At 42.9% G+C, this 14,993-nt stretch overlaps 1 protein-coding gene across 1 annotated transcript in view; it reads left to right on the top strand.

The window, feature by feature from the left end:
* TENM3 (teneurin transmembrane protein 3) overlaps window positions 1-14,993 on the top strand; it is a 290,741-nt gene that overhangs the window by 176,656 nt on the left and 99,092 nt on the right. The window contains exon 4 of the mRNA XM_026033502.1: window positions 4,798-5,036. Coding sequence (XP_025889287.1) covers window positions 4,798-5,036 — 239 coding nt within the window. The remainder of the gene's footprint in view (window positions 1-4,797; window positions 5,037-14,993) is intronic.

Genomic DNA, 14,993 nt, shown 5'->3' with positions numbered 1-14,993 from the left:
GTGTTTAGCCTACAGAAATAAATGCCACAAGACATGAGTGAGAGTGTGAGTTTGGGGCTGTTTGGAGAAAGAGTGAACTGCTGGTGAATGAGTAGTTTGGAAGGGTTTCAAATTCTTAGTTTGTACTGGCTACTTTTAGACCAAATATTGTTCCTGATGGTCTGCTCTGCTGTGGTTTCTGCTGTTTGCTTACAGTTAAACACAGATTTGGCCCATATAACTGCTCACTCTCTATATAAATCAAATGTATCCTTCTATTTCTGAGGTGAACTAGCATGCTTATTGTACAAAATAGGCTTATTGGACTCCTCTCCCTTAGGCTTTCTCTCCTTTTTGTTTTGTTTTGTTTTGTTTTTGGTCCAGGAGCATCCTTTCTCTCTCAGTCTTAGGGAGAGATCCCCTGTATAATTCCAGCTCAGAGGTGCCTTTTGTATTGCAATCTTCTGAGCATTATGCTTGCTCTTCCTCACGGTGCCCTGTAATGTCCTGAAAAGCCACATCTAATTCAACACCATCATGCAGACGAGGGAACTCGTTGCTGACAAAACASTGCTATATTTGGGAGAGAAGAGGAGGCAAAAACCTCAACCCGTCCTCACGTCCTGCGTGCAGCAGGACTGTGACATTTCTTGCTTATCCTAGTGGGGCCACTTCATTCAGAAATACAATTTATGGGACTCCATATTCTTCAGATCTTGGTGGCAGTACTCAACAGCACATGAGATTCAASGGTTTGGGAGTGAAGGACTTGGGTTTTTCTTTATTATAAACAATTCTTAATTTTGGTTAGACAGTGTTGTAGCTCTTAGCAGGAAGACTGCTTTCGCACTCTGTATGCATAAGACCTAGCAATATTAACCTCTGACAGTAGTTTCTCATCACTGCCATAATATAAATAATAACATGTCACAAAATAACAGTAGTTGCTTTTAAAACTCATTGACAATTTGATGCAGCAGGATGTGTATTCTGACATACTGTGAGGTGTTCAGTTGAATTTTGCTGGGTCTTGCTCGCTGTTCCTCATTTCATAGGAATTTTTAAATGGAGTTCCACGTAAATCTTAGTATCCTGTGTCATATTAACCACAGGATTCTACACTGTATGTATTCTTGTGCAGTGAAATATTCTAATACAAACTAAAAYGTTGCCAAGGAAGCTCCCAGGGACGTGGCAAAGTAGGGTCTTTCCCATGTCCTCCATCTCTATGCAGTGTTCTACAGATGATGCCTAAACCAAGAGAAATCATAGCTATAGATCCCAGTGAATCATATACGAASTGAAGGAAGGCCAGTATTGGCTAAAAAGGTCATATATCTAACATAAAAATTATAGTGTGGACATTAAAATTATTCAATAATTCTGTAAAATTTGAGATGGTTATGTTTTAAAGTAATATGAAATTCTTCTCTTTTTTTTTCTCATTTTCTCATTAATATATTAATATAATAGACTCTTCCTGGCAGTTTAGAGTTCATTCCASAGCCAGGGATTAGATCAAAATCTCTGGAGTTTGAGTTCGCTATTGCACCGTATTCAGTTTCTTCCAAACTGTGGTCCGAAGTTTTTGTCACGGGTATTTTTTTTCTCAAGAAAGCCATTCTAAGCCACATTTCTCTTGCTGGACACCTAGCTGTCTGGCACACCAGGAGTATTTGAGTTTATGGTCTGAGCCTGGCTGTCCTTGAATGTTTTTGTAATCYATCTCCATTTCTCAACAGACACTGTTTCCAGTTAACTTAATCTTTCCACCCAACTCCTGATTTTTTATATCACTTTCTTTCCCCCATCCTGCTCTCCCATTTACTGAGTTTAGCAGAGGTGACTTCAATTTTATTTTCCGCAGAGGAAGTGGCAGCCCAGAGAAAATCTTGTTTGGAGCGAATGCTCCCCAGCTCTGCTTGCGGAGGGAGAAGCAGTGTCTGCCTGTCAGCAGGTGCAGACACCGCTCGCTGCTCAGGCAGGGCTGCATTAGCTGAAAGCTTGGTTATTTTTATTTTGCTTTTATTCATGTGTATTCATTTTACCTTTATTTGTGACATATACCTGCCTTATCTTTGAGTTCAGAGAGCAAACTAAGAATAGTGCCTGCCATTAGTGAAATAAGGGAACTTCCCAGTTGTCTTTGTGTCCAAGGATTAGTTTTTGTGACATAACTTTATATTTAAAATATGATTAGTTATGACTAGTCTGTGGTTTAGAACTGTTAGCTACTAAATTCTCCTCCCCTAAAGCATTAAGATGCATCTGCATGTCTAAATAGGTGCATATATTTAATAAGCAGACAGAAATATCCATATTTTGAATAAACATAAAAGATTATTTGYTTTAAAAAGTATATTGAGTTATTTAATAAAACAGCAATAGCTTGTGTTAAAATAGCATGATTTACTTGAATATTTTGGCCTAAAGCTTTTAGCATTTTTGATGTGCTGCACGCAGATCTTGAAAGTGCTTATTCCGTGGTCAGTGTGGAGCGTTACAGATGCTGGAGGCCTCCCAGGAGCGGCAGCAGCGCCGTGGCTTGCGAGTCAGCGGCGGGTCGAGCAGCGCAAAGAGTTTGGGCTCTGGAAACGAGCTACACGGGCACCGCACTATGGAGCGACCGCGTGGATGGGTACATGGAGAATTAAAGCCATTGGCAGGCGGATTGTATTTCAGGAGCGTAAGGGTTTCTGCGCRGTGTGGAGGCAGCCGGGGTGGCTGCCGGTATCGCCGTGTCCCTGGGCGCGTCTCGTGGGGACGCCGCTCCGCTCCGCTCGGCAGGCGGGATGTGCGGGGCGGATAGCGCTGCGCTTGAAACACTCGTCGCGCGGAGCTGACCTAGCAGCAGGGTCCCTCACAACTTCATTAGGAACTCTCCTCGTTAGACAGAGATCCAAGCAAATTCTCTAAACTCAGAGCGAGATCCATTACTGGTTGATTTCTTTTTTTAGTTTATTTTTTTGTCATTGTACCCTAGTTTGGTTTTTTGTCATTGGACCCCCATGCCCATTCTGGAATGTTCCSCAGCCTCTCTGCCCAACTTGCTCTTCCTCAGAGGAGGAGGAGGAAGAAAAAAGAGACCAGAAGCTGTCTGTTTTGTTGCACTATTTTGTTAAAGTTTAGGGAATATGGAGTTATGGTCAAACTCATGCAATGTATGTTCCCATGCTTAGTCCATTGAGCACCAGGACCAGGAGGGTGTTAGAATTGTTGACTGGCCATGCAGCTTCTTACTTGGAAGCTGGGAGCTGTTTTTTAGGAGTTTTGTTATCCTTGCAGTAGGATTTTGTTTCAGCTCCCCAAAGCAGCCTGTGTTATGAGGGAGGAGCTGACTTGCTTGTGTTTGTTGTTATTTTGAGATCCGAGTGGATGTGGTTTGGGCACTTGGAGACCCCATTCACCACAGGTAGCCTCAGGTGGAAGGGTTGGAAGGGTCACAGGGACAAGACGCATTAAAACAGCTCAACAAATCCACCTGCTTTTTAGGGTCACTAAAATCAGGACAGTAGCGTGCTAAGGTAAAGCATGGGTTGTGACGTGGGGCTAGTCATTTTGATGTTATCTACACAGCAAATGTCACAACTTTTAATAAAGTATCTTCTTAGCGAGGCTCCAGACCACCAGGGATGTTATGTTTTGGACTCATTGGTAATCCTCTGCACTCTGGCGCTCAGAAAAGCTGGGATGTTGCTGCTGCTCATCTGTGCATCARGTGTATACCCATCTGTGGCTACTGCTGGCAAACTTGATATTGCTGGAGCTGAAAGTAGCCTGTGTAGCATGGGCTCCGGCTGCGTCCCGCGCACGGGGCTGTCGGAAGAGGCAGCGCGGGCAGATCCTCACTCTGCTCCGGGAGGACACGCGGGCCAGCGGCTCACGGGTCCCTCGTGCGGAACATGGGAGCCCCTCTGGCTCCCTGCTGCCGCTGCCAAGGGCTGGGAAAGTTCAGGGTGTCCAGAGTTACTCAGCTCTTCCAGAGGAGCTGTACTGGCCTGGGCTAAACAGAAGGGCTCTTCTACACAAAGTAGGGCGGGGATATTTTAATTTGCTAAAATTAGTCTTATCGTTGTACCCTAGTCTATCAGTGAGTCACTGAGGGTGTCTTAAATTTGTCTTTGCTTTTCATCTCTTGCGGCAGGGGTCTCTTTGGGCACCTGCTAAACATGTGTCTGCAGAGCAGTTCCTAGACTGTAACAAGCTGCTCGGTCTGTTACCACATCTTGCTAGGGTGGGATTTATGTGTGAGGAGACAGGAACTCTAAACTGAGTATTTAGGATACTAAAAAAATTTAAAAAAAAAAAAAAAAAACACTTTTAGCTGACTAATTTTGGCCAGAATCACTGAAGTTTTTATCTGAGAGATTGCTCTTTTGTTTGTGCTTAAACATGGAAACCAGTAGCTGGGACTATAGCTAGATTACATAATACTGACTTTTTAATGGACTTCCCTATAGTCTGCAGCAGAAGCCACCAAAAATAAACAACTGAAAGCCTGTCCGTACTTGTCAAATAAACACTGCAAGATCTCCCCTCTACCACACTGCATTTCTGTGCAGAAAGTTCTCCTTCCTCTCTGGGTACCAGTTTATCACTGAGGGGCCTTGTGGGGCCCCTTTAAAAGTGAAATGTGACTTTTTTTTTAATGTGCGAGTGTTGTGGCCTGCGTTGCTTTTACGACCCTGGGTAGATGGAATGTTGTTAGATATTTAAAAAATAGAAAACACTTAAACAAAGCAAACAAAAAAGAAGATATGACTGCCTGTGTTTCAGCTTTATTTACCTTTGTATTTCACTCTGCTCTTTCTCCCGCAGGCATTTCCTATTCAAAACAGGAACAGGGACCACGCCGCTGTTCAGCACTGCGACACCAGGGTACACAATGGCATCCGGCTCCGTGTATTCCCCTCCGACTCGGCCGCTGCCGAGGAACACCCTGTCCAGAAGTGCTTTTAAGTTCAAGAAGTCTTCAAAGTATTGCAGCTGGAAATGCACCGCCCTCTGTGCTGTAGGAGTCTCGGTGCTGCTGGCAATACTGCTTTCCTACTTTATAGGTGAGTTGCACTTGTTTATCCTAATTGTTGCCGTAAACGGGGGTGTCTGGAGGCTTTTATATGGACTGTGCCATGTAAATGTTCATTTACCACAGTTTTTTTTACACAGCAGTATACACCGCAGCAGTGATTTAATTGGAACTCYGGTTCTTTAGAGGGAAGAGAAAATGTGGATACTTTGCAAGCATTTTGCGGCACGATAGCAAATGAGCTAACTTCAAAGAAGTATTTGAACAGCAGTTAAGCTATGTGCTGGCTAGTCCTTTTTAAAGTATATTTTTAATGCAAGCTGTAAAATTCCATAATGCAAAAGTAACTTCCAGCATATCCATGGAACTTTTCTCCTCCGTTTTGCTTGAAATAGAACTAGGACACCATTTAGGAATGCAGAATTTCACTTATTATGTCGTTGCGTTTTGTATTTGTGCGGGGAGATAGAGACTTTCGATTGCAAGGTGGGGAAATAATTGCTCAAAATGTCAACATAAAGAGAACATGAGAATACTCCTCAGAAGAATAACATGAGGAGGAGGAGGATTTTTTCCTCTCAGATGAGTTATTTATTCTTTTTTCTACTTACTTGTTAAATTCGCTTTCCTGATTTTCATTTTATATGATCTGCTTTATTTCTTTAGCGTTGTAATTTTTTTAATTGCATAAGCATTTGCTGTCAAAATTGTATCGTTTGAGTTTTAGGCTGTTCATGGAGACAGTGCTTSTCTGTGAGAAAAAAAAATAATTGACTTTAATAAGAGAAAAAAGCAGACTTTTAATGAACTTYCAGCTTCTTCTGTGACCCGATGCAGATTACAGATATTGCCACCTTTGAGTCAGTAAAAGGTTTTCCAAGACTTTCTTTTTAACCAGTCTGKTGATTGTAAGTTTAAATCATCACACTTATGGAAGAAAAAGTGCATGAGAGCCATTTGTTGCATCCAGACGCAGATTCTTAAACCAGGAGAGAAAGCAGGAAGAGGAGAGTCAATCTCTTCTTTTCTCCCTCTCTCTTAAGTCGACATAAGTTAATAACGAAGCCTAGAAGGCCTTGTGATCCTTCAGTGCTCACTGCCTGTRTTGAACCGGGCTTCTTGCCTGTGACTTGGAGTGAAGGGCTGTGTGAAGCAGCCTTTGAAGTAGCTTAAGGGACTGGAACATCTCTCGTATGAGGAGAGACTGAGTGAGCTGGGCCTGTTTAGCTTGGAGAAGAGAAGGCTGAGAGGGGATCTGATTAACATGTATAAGTTCATGAAGGGGGAATGTAGGGAGGAAGGGGCCAAGCTCTTCTCAGTGGTGGCCAGTGACAGGACAAGGGGAAATGGGCGTAAGCTGAAACACAGGAAATTCCATCTCCAGGTGAGGAGGAACTTCTTTACTGTGAGGGTGACAGAGCCCTGGMACAGGCTGCCCAGGGAGGYTGTGGAGTCTCCTTCTCTGGAGGTCTTCAAAACCTACCTGGATGCCGCCCTGTGCCACATGCTCTGGGTGTCMCTGCTGGAGCAGGAAGGTTGGACTAGATGATCTCTAGAGGTTCCTTYCAACCTTGAACATTCTGTGGTTCTGTGACAGCTCTTCACAGGCTGAAGCAGCGCACAAAGCTGGGCTGCCGCGTGACGGCAGCAACCCCCGTGTGCCGCAGCGGAGCGGAGCAGAGCACCCTTCCCACCTCCACCCCCGCCTCCGGAGCAGGAGGGGAGCAGAGCACCCTTCCCACCTCCACCCCCGCCTCCGGAGCAGGAGGGGAGCAGAGCACCCTTCATGCCTCCGCTCCCGCCTCCAGAGCAGGAGGGCCCCGTGCAGATGCCGGGATCGCCGCCACGGTCCCAGCCATTTCGTGCTCACTTTTGACTGTTGTTTTGAGTGGATGTTGCGTGCAGGAGTATAAAGCTGTGGTTTAGAGTTGAGCTTTGACACTGCTTTTTTTTTTAATGGGATTGAAACGGTCCCATTTTTAAAAGCCATTAGCTGCACTTGCCTCTGACAGTCATTACAATCAAACGTACRCTACTGAATAAATGCATAAATAAATAAATATGAAAGGAGGAACTCAGTAGGAAGTTATCGCTGTCAAGAACGAGGAAAAATGGCTGTATTGATAGTAAAATATTGAAGACTTGCTCCTGAGCTGAGCTCTACACTTTCCTAGCCCCAACGAGCTAGATTACTTATGAATCTGAGGGGCACGAGGAGATAGCTCTGCCGGATTATTTCTCCCACAGGCACATTAAGAAATACAAGCATGTCTAATGCGCCGCTACGCGTGTATTCGCGAAACAGAAGCGAGCTTTCCAGTGAGTGAGAGCTTTCAGCTCCACACATCATTTATTCACATACGCTGGGTAAAAAACAAAAGGGGGAAGAGGAGAAGAGCCCGGGCGTAGCTGTTCAACATTTCCTGGGCGCACGCCAGCTCACGTCCTTGCTGGAATAAGCAGTGCGCCAGGGCCCTCCTCTGCCCGGAGTCAATAGGGAGCTCTTTGCCTACTGGTGATATTACACATATTTCAGCTAACTCAGCAATCTAAATGTAAAATCCAGCACTCAGGGATGCTCTCTGGAGAACTCCAGGTCCATAAAACCATGAATGGATTACACTCATTCATATACGTGGTTTTCCCATCTCTGCAGATGTAATATCAGAAATATTCTCCATTTAATAGGCCATCCAAGTATAAATCAGTGGAAATTATTAATATAAGATGGAAACAGACCTCCGTTTTGATTAACCATTTCATAGCAGAGGGGCGAGAGGGAAAAGAGTCTCCTTCTTTGGAGATCTTTAAAACCTGCTTGGATGCAGCCCTGTGCCACGTGCTCTAGGTGACCCTGCGTGAGCAGGGGGGTTGGACTTGATGACCTCTGAGGTCCCTTCCAATCTTGGGCATTCTATGATTCAAAAGGGGCAGGGTAGGAAGTTGCTCGTGCCGTGAGGACTGGGAAGGGGCTGCAACGCGGTGGGAGCTCTAGCCACATTCCAGGGAGCAGAGCTGGGCTCGTGCACCATGGACACTGCTCCGCGGGCTAGGGAAGCTGCAGGACGCAGCCCCTGGATGACTGCGAGTCGTGCGCAGCTTGTTCTATGTAGGATGAAGAAAAGGGGCTTGAGATGCCGGTGSCTCTGCTCAGACACTGCCATAAGGCAGAAGAGACGGTTTGCTAGAAGAGATAGCTCCCACAGTTACTGCTCCGGAGATGGGGGGAACAGCTCTGCCTTGCACCCCTTCCATCACCAGGACAGGAAAGACTCTTAGGATTGCAAAAGCTAAGGAAAGGAGGTGAGAGCAGACGAAGCGAGATGGGAGAGCACAGCGTTCCACAGGCACGCCGTTGTAAAGCCATTAATGCCGTCTCGTAAGGCATTGGGAATGTTACTCCAGTCTGAAGGAAAGCAGGTCTCACTTTTCCCTACCCTGCATATTCTGGCTTTTCAAGCTCTTTTAGTCTCTTGCGACCTCCTGAAATGTACAGAAAGTTTAAGCTTACCACGTCCTGCAGTGAGTTGTGTTGAGTTTTAGAAAACATAAAAGTGGGTTTGGGAAAATGCTGACCTTCGAGTTCAAGGGTTTATCTGCTGTAAGTGATCGAGGAGCTGCAAGTTAAATGGGAGAAACATGAAAATACAAAGTGCCGCAGTAAAAGATCRTGTAGCAAAGAGGAAAAGGAGCAACAAAGAGGAGATCAGGGCTAAGCAACAGATCTAGTTTAAAGAACAACTCTCTAGAAGAGTGGGATAAAAAGAGGGAGAATAAAGAATATAACTTGCTTAGCTTTTGGATTGAGATTACACTGGAATTTCATCTGGCGGTTTAGTTGGCTAACTGCTATCCATAATCTGATTTGCAGCCAAGGAAAAAGAAGACAATTTTATTCTAATATGGACATTCTTTAGAATCCTTCATTATTTAAAAAAAAAAAAAGTTTTTCTTGTTTGGAAAATGAGGAAGAACAGTATTAAATTTAAGCCATGGAAATGTAAGAAATAGGAAGTTGCCTTAGTTTGACCTTTTATATACACAGTTTTACCCAAACTTTGTAGAGGAAGTCTGTAGGAGTCAGAAATGGAGTCCAGTGTGCAAGATAAAACATACTAGGACTTTRTACTGTTCTTCCCTGTGTCCCATGACCTCATTCAGCATCCAGCATTTGCTGAATAAATGAAGTCAAGTTTGCAGAGCAGCTCCTGAGTGAAACTGTGGATCAGATGAAAGTTTCATACATAACCTGTCAGCTCCAAACCTTTTGGGRTCTTCTCCTCTTTATGATGGGGAGAGAGTTGCATGTTGTTTTGGCTGTTCTTGTTTTAAATAAACAGAAAAATCCACAGTTCAATCTTAGAGAATCACGTGAGTCAGGTGGAATTGCTTTCAATGTATGTCAATGCACAGCAAGGCTTTGACCAGCTACATTATAGGAACAGTCGATACCACCCCTAAATTATTTCTTTTTGGATATGAATTCAACAACTGGGTGAAATTCATGAGAATTTGGGGACATCAGGCCCTCTCTGGCTCAAGCGTTGCTTTGGCAACTGCTTGTCCATGGTCAATGGCATTGGCTTGATGAGGCCTAAGTCGATACAAGACATCAGGGCCATCGTGCCATTTTCACTGTGCGTGGGACCTCACTGACCGACCCTTTCCCTCAGTCAGTGCTGGAATTGCACAGCCCCAGATTTAATCAACTGGGCTTGGAGAACTGCACGCTGCAAGATTACGTGCATCTGTCATGAGTGTTGTCCTCTGTCTAGTAAACGGGTTTCTATTATCATAAAACATTGTTTGAATATGTGACGAAACTTGACCTGTTCTGTCCACCTTCTCTGCTGCTCCGACCTCTCTCCAGCGATCTGTCATACTTGCAGGCCTATTTGCATTTTATGAGCATTTTAACCTCTGTGTACCTTGAAATTGATTATTGCATTAGCCTTAGCTCTGTAGCCAATGTCAGAGGAATACATACTAAGCAATTATTCTTTACAATAAAGGAAACATTTAAGTATCCATGCTAACAAAACGATATCTCTATAAATATTTTTGATTTTTTTTAATTAAAAAGATCAGCAAATATACAAGACTTTTTTTTATTACTACTGCCTCTGTGAACAGGTAAGCAAATCCATTTGGAACAGAAAATAAGGCTAACACTTGCATTTAACAATTGAATTATCCCCTGGGAAAATTTATATTTTACTCTCTCAGAAATGGCAGAAAATGCATTTCTGTTGGAGCAGGTTTTCTTGTGATGTAGAGGTGACCACACAGTCGTAGTGCTAACTGCAAATGAGGTGGGAATGGGCAAGGGATACCAGATCTGAAAGCTGTGTTTGTTATCTACAGATAATTCAGATTTCCACATTTGTGTAGACAGAGGTATATTGTGCTTATCTTGGGATTATTATATTTTGCATGGATGCTTTTTGCCCTTCTGAAAATGTATGATCATTATCTCAAAATATTTAAGCTGAAAACATATTTTGATACTTCAGTAAACTTGCAAGGGCTACTGTCTCTGGAGTGTGTGGGAGAGAAACCTGTTGAGAATAAGAGGGGAACCATGTGAGGTTCCTCAGTAGAGAGAGAAGAGGAGGGAGGTGCCTGAGATGAGGTTTAATGATTCCTTAGAAATTATGAAATTGTCTTTCTCTAGATTAATAGTGGCTAGCTTTTCATCTCCCCAGTGCTGTTTCCAATTCAGTTTTCTGTCGTTCTTCCGCGTTACTCGGTATTTGCTGTGGCAGCTGCTGGCATCACATCAAGTCACAGATTGCAGGGCRCCAGATGTCTTTCCTGTTGGAGTCAATGAGGGAAATCATAGCAGGGCAGAACCCCCTCCCCGRAAGTAAAGGATGTGAAATAATGCAAGTTATGTAACTGCATTTTGTGAAAGCTCTTGCTAAAGGCTATGGTACCTGTAATCAAAAAGCAATCTATTTTGCTTCATCAATAAGCAACAATATAATATGCCTCTTTGATTGCAGTGCCAAGTTAACATTATTCTGTTGTTCATAAAGCTCAATTACTGCCAGGAATGAGGAAAACAACTTAATTAATAATGCCATTTAAATGGAGCTTTATTACAATACCCGGTAACAGCCATGAGGGAGAATATAGTTTAGTTGCCATTAATCACCTTACTTTCATTATGTTGGTTATGGAAACTTTTTTTTTCCCTTTTTGATCTGCATTTAATTTTGAATATTTTAATGCTGTTGTCACTGAGAACCTTATCAAGAACTTTTATATTTCCAGCATATAAATGCCCATTCCCCTGTTTCTTCTAAAGCCTTAGGTATGACTAGAGCTGCGCTGAGGTGTGTGGAATAGAAATGTTCTCTGCCTGGCCACGCTTGGCAGATATTGAGAGTTTTCCAGATTTATGCTCTCAGCCCATTTCTCATCCCCTCATATTAGATGTGTTGAGGTAGACTAATACCTATATATATTATCACCACTTAATGATGCTAAAACTAAACATGTGTTGAACATCTACATCTTGAAGTGCAAACATTAAGGAATACTTTTTTTTGTCTGTAGCACAAACAAGGCACTAGGTAGCGCCTTTTACTTGGTGGTTTTTGAGCAAAGATCTTGTTACTGTGCTTCAAAAAGTAGAAAGCATAGTACAATATTTACTATTTCAGCAGTATTAATATTTGATTGGCATTGTGGATGTCACATGCTATTATCATCAGTGGCACCAAGAGTAAAAACGTTCATTGAGAAAGATAATCCTTACGCGGAAGGATGTGGCAACATGCAGTTGGCAGTCAGAAGGCTGAAAGAGACTTGACARGATTTCCAGGGATTAGGAAAGTTAATCCGCCAAGCAGCATACACACCTGTGCTCCGAGAAAGGCTGCTGTTCGCATGGAGATGCATCCCAAGGGGTTTGGCTGTTGTCCCGTCCCCTTTGTGCTCGTGYCCGGTGGCAGGTCGGTAATGGCGGCCCTGGGGCGGCCATGGCGGCAGCTGCAAGGCGACGTGGTGTCGCTGCGTGCGGGGCGCTCACCCTGCGGGACCGTCACCCTGCGAGGCCGCCTGCCACCCTCCGACTTCAGGCAGCCTTTTCGGCAGTTCTCCAGTGCCTGCAAATGCCCCCCGTGTAGAGAGGCGGCCTCTTGGGCGCTCCTGCTCGGGGCAGCTGTGGCTGGTCAGGAGACGTCGCTCCTTTCTTGTCACCCGAGGTGCGCGTCTTTATGAAGCCAATGGCATGATCTGTTCTGGAGGGCTTCAGATGCCGCTAAAAATGTCCAACTCCAATGTTTTTTTTGGTTAATCTCTCCATAAGCAAGTACTGCAGAATRAAAAGGTCAAATACAGTCTTGCAAATGTACTGTATTTTTATGCTGTGTTTTATGTTACACTTCCGAATGAGTTTGCAAGTACACAGGGTTTTTGCACAGGGGTAATTCCCCCACTGCAGTGTTTGATTATGGATGAAATGTAGGGGTCTTCAGGAGAGGACAGGAGCCATTAGCTGGGAGAGCCTTTGCTCATGGCAGCCATTTCAGGAGACTCCGTTCATGAGAAGAAAAAGAAACATTATTTCTTATGAGTCAGCTCCTGTAACAGCATTTGGAATTTTATATTTTGGGGAAACCAAAAGCTTTACAACTATGCAGATGAAATGGACCATCACATTTGAAAATCTCACTTTTTCCATAGTAGAATCAATCAACCAACAAACGAGGAACATTTGGTTTTGTCTAAAGGTGGTGAAACAGGATCACACAAAATCAGATCTTTTACTAACTCTATAGGAGGAGAAATAGAGTTCTTTCAGGTATTGTGAAAAAAAAAATAGCTATTTGAAATGTGCTATTTGAATGAGCAAGCTCATTCTCATTTAGGCTTTAAATAAGGAAACAGGTATATAGGTTTCCACTGGTTGTTAATTATAAATACCTCTATGGTACAAGGAGAGTAATATTATTATTTAAATAATACTYATTAAAAACTGAASAGGAAAACAACAGCCAGCTGCATGGAGTTAACACCCTCTGCTAACCACTGATTTACTTGAATTTCAGAAGGTGTGTGTAACACACGCAGTAGCTTGGTACAATAAATTTGTCTTCCCTTGTGAAAGCCTCAAACTCTTCTGCTGTTCRTGTCTTTCATCTTCAAAAATGCCAGGTTTCACACCAGTTCTTACTGAGGCGTTTTGCTAGACAGTGGGTTCTGATTTGACTCATTTCAGATCTTTTTATGCTGCCAAGAAATGGATCTTTAGGATTTTAACTTACTTTCAAGATTTTGGCAAGTTTTTTTGCGTCTCTCCTGTTAGTAATCCCCCGTGGAAGTGATGACGTGCAGGCATCCTCAAGTTAGGAAAGAAGAGATGCAATTCTGCTTGTTAATTCAACTAGAGAAAAGCAGTTGATAATTTAAAATTACACATCATTATTACTGATCGGCTATCTTTTCCTGTGGTAACAAGAGTAGATGATGTTCTCCATCAGTTTTATCTGTGACTATTACTTCTAAACTTAGACTGACACTTAACGTCACCAGCAGAATTTGAGAGTTCAGTGTTGTGGCTGATTTTACTTTGAAAAAAAGAAACAAGTAAACGTGCACTGCAATCTTAACTTGTTTTTTCTCAAGGCTTACATAACTCTAAGAAAAGCACAGACTGTCTTACAAATTGGCTTGCAAACCACCGGCCTTAGAACAGCTGGCAGCATGGTTGTTGGTACTGCRTATGTTGCTTTCCTGAGTCATCGAATGCTTTTTCTGTGTTTCTTTTTGTTACTATTTTCCAGGTGTTTAGGGTGCATGCTAGCTCGCAGGAGTAGTTTGGAAAAGGCAGATCTCACATCAGAGAGGCCTCTGGAGGACGGGCAGTTGCTGTGTGCTTGGCCAGGACACACACAACCTGCTAGTGACCGTAGACCAAAGGAGGTTCTGTCTGGTAGCCAGTCCTACCCTTGCTTATTCCTGTCTCTGGTCTTGAATCCTGGTACTAGAGATTGGTCCCCAGAGAAAATGGGCTAAAACGGAGATATTTCAGCAAGAGGATCGTTGCAGTTGCTGAGCTGACTTAAGCCTTGAAACTTTTCTAAACCAGGGATTTTTCACAGGAGTGTAAGTGTTGGGCATAGTTTGTGGCTTACGAGTTTTTATTGGAGGGGCTGAGGTCAAGTGCAGTTAGGTTAAAAAAGCATCCGAGACTACAAACTGAGTGCTCCCATTCTGTTTTTAATGTGCAATTAAATGGAAACTGCTTGTTTTTGCAAATTGATCTGAACGAAGTACATCCACGCAAACAAGCAGTTCTGGAGGTGAGTGGTTATTATCCGGTSTACGTCTAAATCACTGTGCAGCTTTGTAAAGAGGTCATAGCTTATTTAGTTTTGGCCTCAATCATCTACCTTTGATCTACAAGTGGGCTGTTATGATGATGATATCATGAAATCTAACAAACAGCAAAGGATTAGAAAAGCTGTATATTGACGTGCACATTCAATCAACTTGCATATGATCTCAGCAGGAAATTCAAAACAAAAGCTAATTTATGGAAAAATATGTAGTTCTAATCACAGTTTAGCTCTGTGGGGTTCCAAATAACACACTACAATCTCTACATGCAGATGCTTTCATCTTACATTGCAGATCTGGTGACAGTCCAAAAGTTCTTATCAAACCTTATTATCATCTTTTATTAAAGCTTATTACATTTCTCCTTATTGCATGTTTGCTGTAATATTCTGTCACTCTTAATATGGAATATAAAAAGCTTTGATCTTTTTTAGCCGGTCATGAGATGGAAATATGCAGCACAAGTATTTCACTATATACTATAAAATCCCAGCTCGGTGTGTCCTTTGAACATCACATTAATTGGACTCTGTTTTTTTTTCCTTTGCTTCTTAAATCTTTTCATCAGACTGCACTTCTCTCTGCCATCAACATGCAAATAGGTTATCCATGATGATATAGTGCCATTTCATTATATTAT

Source organism: Nothoprocta perdicaria, unplaced genomic scaffold (genome assembly GCF_003342845.1).
Source record: "Nothoprocta perdicaria isolate Ctin4 unplaced genomic scaffold, notPer1 scaffold_13, whole genome shotgun sequence".
Lineage (NCBI taxonomy): Eukaryota > Metazoa > Chordata > Aves > Tinamiformes > Tinamidae > Nothoprocta > Nothoprocta perdicaria.
The sequence above is the reverse complement of the archived record's forward strand: the minus strand, read 5'-3'. Positions and strand labels throughout refer to the sequence as shown.